The 14,117-nt window shown below is 39.9% G+C and overlaps 1 protein-coding gene across 8 annotated transcripts in view; it reads left to right on the forward strand.

Annotated features, from left to right (window-relative positions):
* cfap46 (cilia and flagella associated protein 46) overlaps nt 1–14,117 on the forward strand; it is a 196,643-nt gene that overhangs the window by 99,919 nt on the left and 82,607 nt on the right. For all 8 annotated transcript variants that reach the window (XM_072239758.1, XM_072239765.1, XM_072239761.1 and 5 more), the window contains 2 exons: nt 6,218–6,338; nt 8,365–8,517. In XM_072239758.1, the coding sequence (XP_072095859.1) occupies nt 6,218–6,338; nt 8,365–8,517 (274 nt within the window). The remainder of the gene's footprint in view (nt 1–6,217; nt 6,339–8,364; nt 8,518–14,117) is intronic.

The raw sequence follows: 14,117 nt of genomic DNA on the forward strand, positions 1-14,117 counted from the left end.
GTTCAAAATGTGGTCCAGGCATAGCTCTGTCTGATCTACACCCATCACTATGATGTTGTTGAGGTAAGCTGCAACACCATCAATACACTCCATAAGCTGTTGGAAAATTGAAGGAGCTGGCTTTAACCCGAAAGGCAGATGCAGGAAGGACAACAACTGCTTTTGTGTTGTAATGGTGAGAAGCTCCTGTGAATTTTCCGTCTCTTCTATCTGGAGATAGGCTTCAGGCAGGTCCAACTTTGCAAAGTAGCGACTACTGTTCAATTTTGCAAAGAGATCTGCCAGTGCCCGTAATGGATACTGGTGTGTCTCCAAAGCGGCACTGAGAACAGTTGAGAATTCTGTACACAACCTCACTGCACCGTTGGCTTTCTTGATAATGACTATTGGAGCTGCCCAATGTGAGTAGCTTTGGTCACACCAACTTGTTGCAGGTGTTCTAGCTCATGCTCAACAGTTGGTAGAGCAGTGTATTGATCTGACTTTTGGGAGAAGTCTAGCTTTGCATCTGGACCAGAGATGGAGTTCTGCTTGCACATTAAGCTTTGCTTGTGGTTTGGTGCAGCAACCTAAACCTTCTTGAAACACTTTACATAGTGCGATTGCAGTTGTTATTGTATGGTCTCACACACATGGTGGCATGGTGTTGACTGACATCATCTGAACGGCCAATTGTCTTTATACAGCCTCATCCAGAGGGATGCTCAGGAGATTTAGCTTGTCCATTCAGTCAATGCAAAGGACATTCAGAACTGGCTGGTCTGTTAGGTTACACACACCATTGACTTGCCATTCAGCTTCACCATGCAGCTCATTTCATCAGACAGCTGGAGTGTTCTACTCAATGCAGTGCAGGTGGAGCGATGAGTTGATTTGTCTGGTGGGGACCCAAGTGCTCGCCATGTGCATCTGGAGATATTGGTGATGTCTGACACAGTATTAAGTTGTAGCTTGACCAACTGATTGTCGATAAATACATTGACGTACCTTTTCCTGGGAGCAAAGTCAATGTTGAATGTGACCATTAAATTCCTTGTAGGATTTGATGGCTTTTAAAACTTCTTGTCCTTGTGTTTCACTGGTCCAGAAGACAGTGAAGGATAGCAAAAGACTTTTTTGTGCTGCAAAAATATTTCTTGTACTGGCGGTTTCTTGCGTAATGTTATGCACTGCACTTCCAACAAACTATTTGCCAGCTTGAAGACCTGCTGAGTGATGATGTCTGGGCCATTGGATCTGCATTAACATGTTTCTGTTCGACCAAATTGGAACTGTGTTTCAGGTTGATTAAACACTGACATTCTTGAGTGACAGCTTATTGAATCATATTAGGGTCTTGCTCCAGTCTGGTATGGAGTTTTTGCAAATGTCTGCATCACCAGGTGCCTGAGGTCTACAAATAAGTATCAGACATTTGAATTGTGATTCAGTCATATTACCCAGCTTGAGCTTTGCACACTTGCAATTGATGACACTGGCATTATGTGATGAATTCATTGGCATCATGTTTAATGAGTTTTAGGCATTGGAAGTGAATACTGAAGATGTGACCACTCTACAGAATTGCTTGTTAGTTGTGGACAGTTTGATCAAACAAAAGGTCACGATTGTTCTTAGATGGAAAGAAGTTGAAATAATGCTCATGTTCAGCAGTATCCAATTTAAAGAGCAAAGCGCCTGTCTTTCATGAGCCATCTTTACTGGTGAACTTGACCCAGAATATATCTTCATAACACTTAAACCATGATTGAAACATAACTACCAAAGCAGTATTGAACTGGAAGCTGGTAATGGATGCAACAACTGACTCATGTGAGTTCTGATCTGTGTTTGACACCAACATTGTGGGACTCATTGATAACCTGTTTGTCAAGGTTTTGATTAACTTTAGCTCGGTCACTTAAAATTGAGCTTACTGCTGTTGTAGAATTGTGCGCAAGTCTTCTGCTGAAATTGCTATGTCGATATAATACAGCATCTTGTCGCCAATTTGTTGTATTCACTCACCAAGAAGTATTGATGAGAACAGAAGCCAGGAACTGGGACAAATTGGAATTCAAAATACTCCTTTATTCAGTAAACCACAAACCACAAAATCTCAAACTCAATATTCAAATGTACATCCCAAAACACGACGATTCAAATTGTTTGCCCAGGAACATTCAAGATGTTGATTGAAACAATGACTAATTAGTGAAAGTCAGTTTGGGATTGGTTGTTAGCTGACGAAGAGGCATTTTGTTGTTTTGGCTCGCCATAACAGTCTCCAAACAGTAGCACAATGGACGCTGCAAATTATAGTGGGAGATGGAAAAGGCATGTAAAACTGGCAATGTAGGAATGGTCATGGTGGATTTCAATATGTAGACAGGAAGCTTTGTTGAACACCTGCAGAAAAATGACACTGAGAAGGTAGTAACGAGGAAGAAAGAAATGATAGGTGAACTGAATGACTATTTTGTGTCAGTCTTTACTGTGGAAGCAGCATGGCAGAAATTCAAAAATGTCAGGGGGCAGTTGCTTAGTTGCTTTTATTAAGGCAAAGATCCTTGGGTAGCTGAAAGCTCTGTAGGTAGATATATCCAGATGGACTATACCTGAGAGTTCTGAAAGAGACTGCGGAGGCATTAGTTGTGATCTTTCAAGAATCAGTAGTTTCTAGAATAGTTCCAGAGGACTGAAAATGACAACTGTCCACTTTTTAAGAAGGAATAGAGGCAAAAGACAGGAAATTATAGGCCAGGTAGTCTGACTTCAGTAGTTAGCAAGATGTTAGAGTCCATTATTAAGGATGAGGTTTTGGAGTACTTGGAGGCACACAACAAAATTGGTGGAAGTCAACATAATTTCCTTAAGGGAAATTCTTGCTTGACAAATCTGTTGGAATTCTTTGAGGAAATAACAGGCAGGATAGACAAAGAAGAGTCAGTGGATGTACTCTACTTGGATTTTCAGAAAGTTTTTGACGAGGCATCACACATGAGGCTGCTGTACAAGATATGAGCCCACGATATACTTGCATGGTTAGAAGATTGGCGAACTGACAGAAGGCAAGGAGCGGGAATAAAAGGGGCCTTTTCTGGTTGGCTACCGGTGACTAGTGGTGTTCTGCAGTGGCCAGTGTTGAGTCTGCTAATTTTCTCGTTATGTGTTAATGATCTGAATGACAGAATTGATGAATTTGTAGCCAACTATGCAGCTGATACAAAGATGGGTGGAGGGGCAGGTAGTGTTGAGGAAGCAAGGAGTCTGCAGAGGGATTTGGGCAGATTAGGAGAATGGGCAAAGAAGTGGCAGATGGAGTACAGTGTTAGAAAGTGTATGGTTATGCACTTTCGTGGAAGGAGTAAAGGTGGGGACTATTTTCTAAATGGGGAATGAGTTCAGCGAAGGAACTTGGGAGTCCTCATGCAGGATTCCTTAAAGTTGAAGGCTGAGTTGCTATTAAGGAAGGAAAAAGCAATGTTAGCACTCATTTCAAGAGGATTAGAATATAAAAGCAAAGACATAATGCTGAGGCTTTATAAGGCATTGGTCAGACCACATTTGGAGTATTGTGAGTGGTTTTGGGCCTCATATCTAAGAAGCAATATGCTGGTGTTGGAGACAGTCTAGAGGAAGTTTAATAATCTTTGGAATGAAAGGGTGAATGTATGAGGTGCGTTTGAAGGCGCTGAGCCTGTATTCACTCAAGATTAGAAGAATCAAGGGAGATATCATGGAATTAGTGGGACAAGTGACCTTATCTTGTGAATCAACAATTTTTTGAATTTACGATTTTATATGCATTGTCTAGAATCTTCTGAATTTACAGGTTATTTGAAAAGGAAGGCAATGAGTTTTGCTACATTTGGTCTTGGCGTTCAGTAAGTACAAAGGTAAATGCAGTTGTATCCATTTTGACATTTTACATTATATTGTTACAAAATTGTTTTAATGCAGAATATATAATTATGATAGTGCAATGAGGTGCAAAATGAAAGTGACAATAGATAATGAAAGTAAGGTGGCAAGAAATGTGCAAATAAACAGTAAGTATTTTTACTCAGTATTTCAAAAGGAAAGATGTAGCAAATGTGAATAATGAAATGTCTGAGACCTTGAACAAATTTTGTCAGGTTTTCATGAAAGAAGACATGAAAGGATTCTAATGAACGAAAATCTGGGGCCAAAATGAAGGGCTGAATTTTAAAATATCCTTTGCACTAAAGGTTGGCAAATATTTTGAAAGATGCTGGATTGGTTGCTGCTGCTTTCTTTGAACATGCAATAAGCAGGATGTGTAAGAACAAATCAATAGATATAGTGTATTTGAATTTTCAAGAGTCATTTGTTAACTTATAGTTTTGGGGTAACTTATCAGCATTATAAGAAGATAGGCTATCTAAGAGAAAACTAAGAATCAGAAAAGTTAGGTCAGTTAATGGGGTTCCATAAGGAAGTCAGCACACAGGAAACCATTTATTAGGAAGGTATATGCAATGTTGGCCTTTGTTGCAAAAGTGATTAACCTAAACCAACACAGCACAGGCAACAGCACACATTGAGTACTGCATATACTTCTGTTCGTATTAAAAGAGGACTACATCTCCATGTGAGATATTTCAGAGAAGATCACTGGATTCCCACAATGAGGGGCTCATCTTAGAGCAGGGGTTCCCACTGGGGCCCACAGACCCCTTGCTTAATGCTATTGGTCCATGGCATAAGAGGTTGGGAACCCCTGACTTAGAAAGAAAAATTGCACTAGTTGTATCTGCAAAGGTGTAGTGGTTTCTTCCCGTTCTGCACTAGAGAGTCTATATCCTTAATAGAAGAGGGAGGAGGGCACCTAAAGGGGAATCTGTTATATTTCTGCAATGAATAATGAAAAGATGAGGAGATGTTGTGCAGAAGAATTGGGCTTACTAGTCATGATAATCTACAGAGATAGATAATGGATTGAGACAAAAAATTCTGTAGATGCTGGAAATCCAAGAAACACACAAAATGCTGGAGAAACTCAGCAGGCCAGGTAACATCTGTAGAAAAGAGTAAACAGTTGGCGTTTCAGGACTCAGGTCCTGACTTTCATCAGGACTCAGTCGACTATTACTCTTTTCCATAGGTGCTGCCTGGCCTGCAGAGTTCCTCCAGCATTTTGTGTCTGTTGCTTAGATAATGGATTGGTTCAAGAGGATGAGAGAGATGAAGGAGAAGATTAGCTAAGTGCATATCATCATTCACACTGAATTTTGACCTACAATGGCCTACTGATTTAATAATGTCAGAAATAATGATTGGCTGTGCCAATTTATTTAGCTGAGTCAGATTGTGGGTCAAAAGGCCTCTTCCTTTTTCTGTTTGTTGAGGTAGGTGAGGGTTCACTGACACAGTGTCCAGCAAGATGTATTTCAACTAATTACTCTAAGTGCATTTCTGAGAAATGACTGCCATGGAGTTTGGGTGTGTGGCATAAAAGATGGCTGCCATGGATAAAAAGCACTATATTTGCTCTTGCACATGTGTAGGTATGATGTACGTTAGTGTACTCGCACATGTCCGTATTTTCATAGTAAATAGTGTGTGGTTATAACAAACCTGGTAGTCAGATAATAATTTTACAGCACTGGCCTTGATCGGATGACTGGTGTCATGTTTCTTTCCCCCCATTGAGTCGAGGTCTGGGATTCAGTGGAACTTACTTCCTTGTACTCTCAGCCTCATTCACTAGAATATTAAGCTCTTCATTCTACCCTGAATATGTAAAAATCTATTGCAGCCCACATAGTTCCAAACAAGCATCCTGTGCTGGTGAAAATATTGACCAAATCCTGTTTTAATAACCAGAATCCTTGCATCAATTAACATTAGATCAGGTTGACAGGTGGGTGATATTCACTAATCAATAAGTAACTATTTCAAAGCAATAGAAAATAAATCAAGGAATTATTCTTTTAAGCATGTGCACACACTTGGCAAGAACTATGATAGAAAACCACCCTTCACTGGCACCATGACAATTAGGTAAGGTTTTCTCATTCAGGATCAGTTCTGTAAACTTGAGTTCAAAGACACTTATTTGGCCAATGCTGTAATGAAATATAAATGAAAACTGCTTTCAGATATTTGCTGTGCTTTCATCAACTAACAACGGGTACAAGTAGTTAATCACAATTACTCAGAAATAATTGAAGCCTGAGAAGTAGTAAGAACACTTCACATGATTTTTTTTAAGATGCCAACAAGAGGTTGTTCGACTGAAAGATCTGCATTTGGAGACTTCAGAAGAAAGCATGCCGACTTCAAATCGAAACATAATAACAACAACAACACAAATAACCTCTAACAGTGAACTGGTAAGATGTAGCTCTGGTACTGTATTATGCCATATTTATCATTTTGATGATCTTTTATGATGATTCTAAGTATGGCTGTAGATACACCATGAAAATAAGAGACTACTGAGAAAAAAATCGACTAACATCATGGGTTTATTTGATCTTATGTTCTGAATCAATAAATAATTTAGCAGAGCTATTCTAAAGCACAAGATTATCTCTCTTGATTGCTTAAATTATAATCCCAATTTGAATAAGTATTGGTAAAGAAATACTGGGCTCAGAACGTACCCTCTATTCAACAGTGCTAAAGAAAACAAAATCCGATAGGTTGCCAGATCTGAAGGCCTTTTTCCAGTGAAAGCATGAGCTCACTCAGGTCCCTACTACTTGGCTGCAAATTAATAAGAAATTTAGCAAAAGTAAATGTTTGCATACGTTTTATCTAGCCCTTCAAACCTGACATAAGCCTGAGTTGGCAATTCACATATTCTTAGCAAGAAACAATTATCAGCTTCAAGAATATTTAATTTGCCTTCTGTGTTCAATAAAGGAGGAATAAAGGAAGCAGGAAACTAAAGAGCTGTTAACTTAATATGTGGCATGGGGAAAATGTTACAAAGGACACAAATGTGAAGTAATTAGGTAAAGATTATGCAAATGGAGTATACTATGCAAAAATGTGAAAACGATTATTTTATCATGAAAAATTAATAAAAGGTATTGCCTAAATATGAGAGGTTGCAAAGCTCTGAGATGCAAAGGGAACTAGGTGGCTGAGTGCGTGTTTTGCAAAAAAAACATATGTAGTTTCAAGTAATTAGAAAAGCTAGCAGGGTGTTATGGATTATTACAAGTGAATTTTAATACAGAAGCAAGGATATTGTGAGTCAATTATAAAAGGTGAGACTTCAAGGCGTATGGCATCTTTATTTCAGGAAGGATGTAAAATATTGGGAGCAGTTCAGAGTAGTTGTCCTCAATTTCACCTGGAATGGGTGGGACTAAATGTTGGAAGGCTAGGCTTGTACTTAGATGTTAAAGGAGGTGGTATGGTGGAAATATTATCTCCCTTTTGCAAAATCAGGCTCCAGGACCTGTGCATCAACATTACATGCGTGAAATGCACATTTATGATGAGATTCTAAATGAAACCCAATTTTAATTATTGTCCAATTTAAAGGAGGCATTAAGCTCAGTGCCACTGTTTTTTTTTCTGCCAAAGCAAATGTAAAACTACTGTACAAGATTGCATTCTCGATTTCATGATTGTTGATCAGGCTCAACAGTCATAAAATCAAGAATGCAGTGCCATGTTCTAATGAAAAGTTGAAACTTCAAAAATTTCTTCCTCCCACATTCCAATGATGTACAGTTAGGGTTAAAGTTAGTGAATTGTGGGCCAGAAACATGGTGACATTTATGGGCTGCCCGAAGCATAATCCTTGGACTGTATTGATTGATGACACAAAATGATTCATTTCACTGTTTTGATCTACAAATAAAGCTAATCGTTAAATTTGTTACTATTGCTCTTTAACCTGGGAAATGATGATCCTGATGAATGGATTATCTTTCATTTGTTAGACATGAACAAGGCAAGGTAACCACAGTAAATTGGAGCCAAAGACTACAGATGCTAAATGTCCTGAGTTTATATATCATTCTTTGCTTTCCTTTGAGGCAGTCACTGCCTATGTTTATTGGATATGGATTCACAGTGCAAATTTACAAAATTACTCAAAAGAAATAAGCTTTACAAAGCATTATTCATTCAAAAGTCCAGATAGGAACTGGCATTGGTTGTTTAAAATGGTGTGTTCCAATCTTCAGTGCCAAACCTTTTTAATGTGGGCAAAATTAAACCAGTTTTTTTAACATAAATGTTTGATGCTAGGGCATTCAGTTGTTTCAAAAATATTTTGTGACACTTACAGAAACTAGACACAAATATACTAATCAGTGCATTGAAAACAGTCTTTGCAGAAAATTTACTTCCATTGTGAATAGTATTTTTAAAGGAATTTTATTTTTAAAAATATAGAACATGCAATTTTCTGCACCGGTGTTAACCAGAAAGAAACTGAGTGGTGTCTGTGTGATGGATATGTGGATCAATAAAGCAGAAACCTTACTGCAGCTTGAATTTCACCAACCTGCCAGAGTTCTGTTATCAGAGACCCACAAATATGCAAAGGTTAGTTAACTGCCTTGTCATGGATGATTTAATGTTGTTGCTCACAATTTCTGGAAAAAATTAAGGTCATGTAATAAATCAGTATTATCATTTGTAATAAAGGTATTTTTTACCCTTCAGAGCTACAGCAGAACCATTAAAAGATTGATAGAAATTGCAAATGAAAATGTATCAAAAATGTACTTTCCAGTAGTAATTTTCATACATAAAAATATATTTCCAAAAATGCAAATTGAGGACATAAAATACTGGATCCTGACTTGGAAATTATACAAAAAATGAAAATGAAGTCAATTCTGGCAGGTGGGCTAGCAGAGGTCGATGGAGATCTCAAAAACTTTTTTTGCGTTATAAAGAGGTTTTGAAAATGGAGAGATAGGTTGATGTTTCTGTTGAGGGGTTTCTAGAGGGTTATGCCATGCCAGGTATATTAACAGCCATTTATGATAAAGCAAAATTACATGATAGTAAATAAATTGCAAGAGAATTTGGCTAGAGTCTCTGAAGAAACTAAACCATTGCAATATGAAAGTGTAACACTTAGCAGTGCTTTCTGCGAGAAAGAAAAACAAGCAATTGTGGGCTAATATCTGGAATGCATTGCCTGAAGTGATGGTACGTTAGCTCTTCTGGGGTAAGGGCGCTCTGTGCAAGAGGGATATTTTGCACTTGAACCAGAAGGGTACCAATATCCTGGTGGGGAAATTTGCTTTTGCCACTTGGTAGGAGATACAGTTAAACTAGACTGGCAGGAGTGGGACTTGAGAAAAGACAGGGGTACATGCAGCAACCAAAATGGGTAAGCCTCGGAATTAGGATAGTAATGTTTACAGTAAAAGAGCAGTGCTACTTTAAATTGCACCTATTTCAATGCATGTAGCTTAACAGGTAAGGCAGATAAACTGAGGGCATAGATTGCTTCTAGGGCCTGGGATATTGTGGCCTTAACCTAAGTATGGCTGAGAAAAGGACACGCCTGGCAACTCGATGTTCTGGATGCTTTAGGCAAGATACAGGGAGAGGTGGAGTGGTTGTTGCCTTTCATATGAGGAAGAACATAACAGCAGTGCTTGCAGTGGATATTCTTGAGGTATCAATTAATGTAGCCATTTGGGTAGAACTCTGAAATAAGAAGGGTGTAGCCACATTGATAGAGCTATATTATAGACCCCCCCCCAAAAAAAAAGTGGTCAGTGGGAACTTGAGAAGCAGGTGTGTTGAGAAATTGCATGCTGTTGTGCTAGTAGAAGGGTTGTACCATTGGGTGATTTCAGTTTTCCCGGAACCAACTGGACAAAGGTTTGGATGTGGCAGGATTTGTGTGGCGCTTTCAAGGTAGTTTCTTCACGCAATATGTAGGGGAACCTACTTGGAAAGGAGCAAGTTTGGACCCCCTCTTAGAGAACAAGACAGGCCAAATAACTGAAGTGGCACATAGGAAGCAGTTTGAGTCCAGCAACCACAATTCCATTAGTTTTAACATAGTTAGGGAAAAAAATAGAACAGGTCCACAGGTTAAATTCCTGAACTGATGCAGGGCCAGCTTTCAGGACATTAGGCAGGATCTCGTTGGTGTCGATTGGGCAAAGGAACAGTTGGCAAGTGGATGCTTTTAAAAACAGTCAAATCAGAAGTCCAGGTGCAGCTTATTCCTGTTAGGGTGAAGGGCAAATTCAGCAAACCCTTGATGATGAGAGATAGAGGCTCAGAATACTGAAGCAAGAGGTTAAATATATCAGTGAACACTCCAGCCAGTTGATCAGTGCAGGCCTTTAGTACTAGGTCAGGTATCCTGTCTGGGCTAGATGCTTTCTGTGGGTTCTCCCTCATGAAGAGTACTCTCACGTTGGCCTCAGGGACTGAAATCTCAGGGTTCATCAGGGGCTGTGGGAGCTTGTGAATGTGCCTCCATGTTTTGACTGTCAAAGTGAGCCATGGCATCAACATAGTTGGACTAGGACCAGCTGCTGGTGATTCTGACACCTATGATCTTGAAGCTCTCAATCTTCTCAACCTTAACACTATTAATGTAGACAGGAGCATGTGCACCACACCCTTTCTGAAGTCAATAACCAGCTCTTTTGTTGACACTGAGGGAAAGGTCGCCCTTTCTGAATGAAGGGTGACCTCAGAGAGGTTTGAAAATCATGATGGGTATGGATAAGTGGACAGTAATAGTCTTTTCCCTCAGGGTTGGGGAGTCCAAAATTAGAAGTACAAGAACAAGATAAAGAGGGGTGAGATTTAAAAGAAACCTGAGAGATAACTCCTTTACACAGAGGGTAGTGAATATCCGGAATGAGCTGCAAGAGGAAGTAGCCGTGGTGTGTATAATTACAACAATTAGGAGGCATTTGGATAGGTAGATGGAGGTGAGGCCCCAGGAGGGTTATGGGCCAAACACATGCCACTGGGACTAGCAGGAAAGTTGCTATGGCCAGCAGGGACTGGTTGGACCGAAATATCTTTTTCCATGCTGTATACTCTACAACTCTAAGTGGGAATTAAGTAAATATGTAGAGAAAAAGGTTGGATAGTCATAGGGAAAGAACTGGAGTGTGGGCCTAACTGGATTGCAGTCCTGGTTCTGTTGTTTCTTTGTATTTATTGTGGATGCCCACAAGAAAATGAACCTCATAAATAGTGACATTTATGTACTTTGATAATAAATTTGCTTTGAACATTGAACTTTGAACTTCTGACAGTTGGATTGCTGCTTGAATACAACTGTGATCGTCATTTCACATGAAAGATGTGATTGAGTTGAGGGAGGTACGGAAGAGATTTATGTGGATGTTGCTGGGTCTGCAAAAGTTTTGGTGTGAGGAAAGGTTGGATAAGCCATAGAAAAGAGAAGGCTGAGTGGAATGTTAATTGAGGAGTATAAAATTATGAACAGCCTTGTTAATGTAGTTGGGAAAGACCTAACCAACTCAGTTGGGATGTCAAAAACCAGGGCCATAATAGAAGATTTAAAGGGGAGATGAGAAAATATTTTCTATGCATAAGGCTACAGCTAGAGGTCATGAGTTAAGGGTGAAAGGTGAAAAGTTTAAGAGGAACATGAAGGAAAACGTCTTCAGTCAGAGGGTGGTGAGAATGCAGAATGAGTTGCCAGTGGAAGTGGTGCATGCAAACTCGATTTCAACATTTAAGAGAAGTTTGGCTAGGTACATGGATAGTAAGGATATGATGACTATGGTCTGGGTACAGGTCGATGGGACAACGCAGTATAAATAGTTCAGCATGGCCTAGATGGGCCAAAGGGCCTGTTTCTGTGCTGTACTTTTCTAGGAAGAAGAAGGGTGGGGGGGAGGTCTGTTGTTCTTTGCCTGAAAGTAAAAGCAGAAACCTTCACACATGTAAGATATTGTTATGAAGTAGTCTATCAAACTATGCAGCAAGTGTGAACATTAAAGATTAGACTGAGTTGCTTTATTGTGACCATGACCGATGTATGAATCTCTTGTTTTTATATGCTATTTCTTCAATAGTTGTATGAGGCTGAGAAGTTGTTTCCTCTGGCTGGAAATTCTACTAGTAGAGCCATGGTGTCAACAAGTAATTTATTTATTTATCTATTTAGAGCTAAAGGGAGGAATTGGCCTTTCCGGTCATAGAAACATAGAAAACTTATAGCACAATACAGGTCCTTCGGCCCACAAAGCTGTGCCGAATATGTCCTTACCTTAGAAACTACCCAGGGTTACCCATAGCCCTCTAGCTTTCTGAGCTTCATGTACCTGTCCAGGAGTCTCTTAAAAGACCCATCGTATCCGCCTCCACCACTGTCACCGGCAGCCCATTCCACGCACTCATCACTCTCTGCGTTAAAAAAAATACAAATTACCCCTGACATCTCCTCTGTAGGTATTTACTTCCAAGCACCTTAAAATTGTGCTCTCTCATGCTAGCTATTTCAGCCCTGGGAAAAAGCCTCTGTCTATCCACACAATCAATGCCTCTCATCAACTTATACACCTCTATCAGATCACCTCTCATCCTCCGTCTCTCCAAGGAGAAAAGGCTGAGTTCACTCAACCTATTCTCATAAGGCATGCTCCCTATTCCAGGCAACATCCTTGTAAATCTCCTCTGCACCCTTTCTATGGTTTCCACATCCTTCCTATAGTGAGGCGATCAGAACTGAGCATAGTACTCTGAGTGGGTTCTGACCAGGGTCCTATATAGCTGCAACATTACCTCTTGGCTCCTAAACTCAATCCCATGATTGATGGCCAATGCTCCATATGCTTTCTTAACCACAGGGTCAACCTGCGCAGCAACTTTGAGTGTCCTATGGACTCAGACCCCAAGATCCCTCTGATCCTCCACACTGCCAAGAGTCTTACCATTAATACTATATTTTGTCATCATATTTGACCTACCAAAATGAACCACCTCACACTTATCTGGGTTGAACTCCATTTGTCACTTCTCAGCCCAGTTTTGCATCCTATCAATGTCCCGCTGTAATCTCTGACAGCCCACCACACTATCCACAACACCTCCAACCTTTGTGTCATCAGCAAATTTACTAACCCATCCCCCCCACTTCTTCATCCAGGTCATTTATAGAAATCACAAAGAGTAGGGGACCCAGTACAGATCCCTGAGGCACACCACTGGTCACTGACCTCCATGCAGAGTATGACCCATCTACAACCACTCTTTGCCTTCTGTGGGCAAGCCAATTCTGGATCCACCAATCAATGTCCCCTTGGATCCCACGCCTCCTTACTTTCTCAATAAGCCTTCCATGGGGTACCTTATCAAATGCCTTGCTGAAATCCATATACACTACATCTACTGCTCTACCTTCATCAATGTGTTTAGTCACATCCTCAAAAAATTCAATCAGGCTTGTAAGGCACAACCTGCCTTTCACAAAGCCGTGCTGACTATTCCTAATCATATTGTGCTTCTCCGAATGTTCATAAGTCCTGCATCTCAGGATCTTCTCCATCAACTTACCAACCACTGAAGTAAGACTCACTGGTCTATAATTTCCTGGGCTATCTCTACTCCCTTTCTTGAATAATGGAACAATATCCGCAACCTTCCGATCCTCCAGAACCTCTCCAGTCCCCATTGATGATGCAAAGATCATTGCTAGAGGCTCAGCACTCTCCTCCCTCGCCTCCCACAGTAGCCTGGGGTACATCTCATCCGGTCCTGGTGACTTATCCAACTTGATGCTTTCCAAAAGCTCCAGCACATCCTCTTTTTTAATATCTACATGCTCAAGCTTTTCAGTCTGCTGTAAGTCATCCTTGCAATCGCCAAGATCCTTTTCTGTAGTGTCACGTACCCCGTGATGGGAATAAAGAACCAGCAGAAATAGAAACCACTTTGGAGTCTGGTATTGCTAATAACTAATAATATTTATTAATAACTACGCAATACAGTAAACTAAGTGAAGATAAATCAAACAGGTTAGCAAGAATTATATATATATATAAGTAAGTAAATCAGTAAATGTGGAAAAATAAGTATGAAAAACCAAGCTTCTTTAAGTCTAGGGGTAAAAAGATACAGTCTTAAGATGTTGAGTAAAGTTCAGTTCAGTTCGTGATATGTAGTTGAATAGCGATGGAGAG

Source organism: Mobula birostris, chromosome 21 (genome assembly GCF_030028105.1).
Source record: "Mobula birostris isolate sMobBir1 chromosome 21, sMobBir1.hap1, whole genome shotgun sequence".
Taxonomy (NCBI): Eukaryota; Metazoa; Chordata; class Chondrichthyes; order Myliobatiformes; family Myliobatidae; genus Mobula; species Mobula birostris.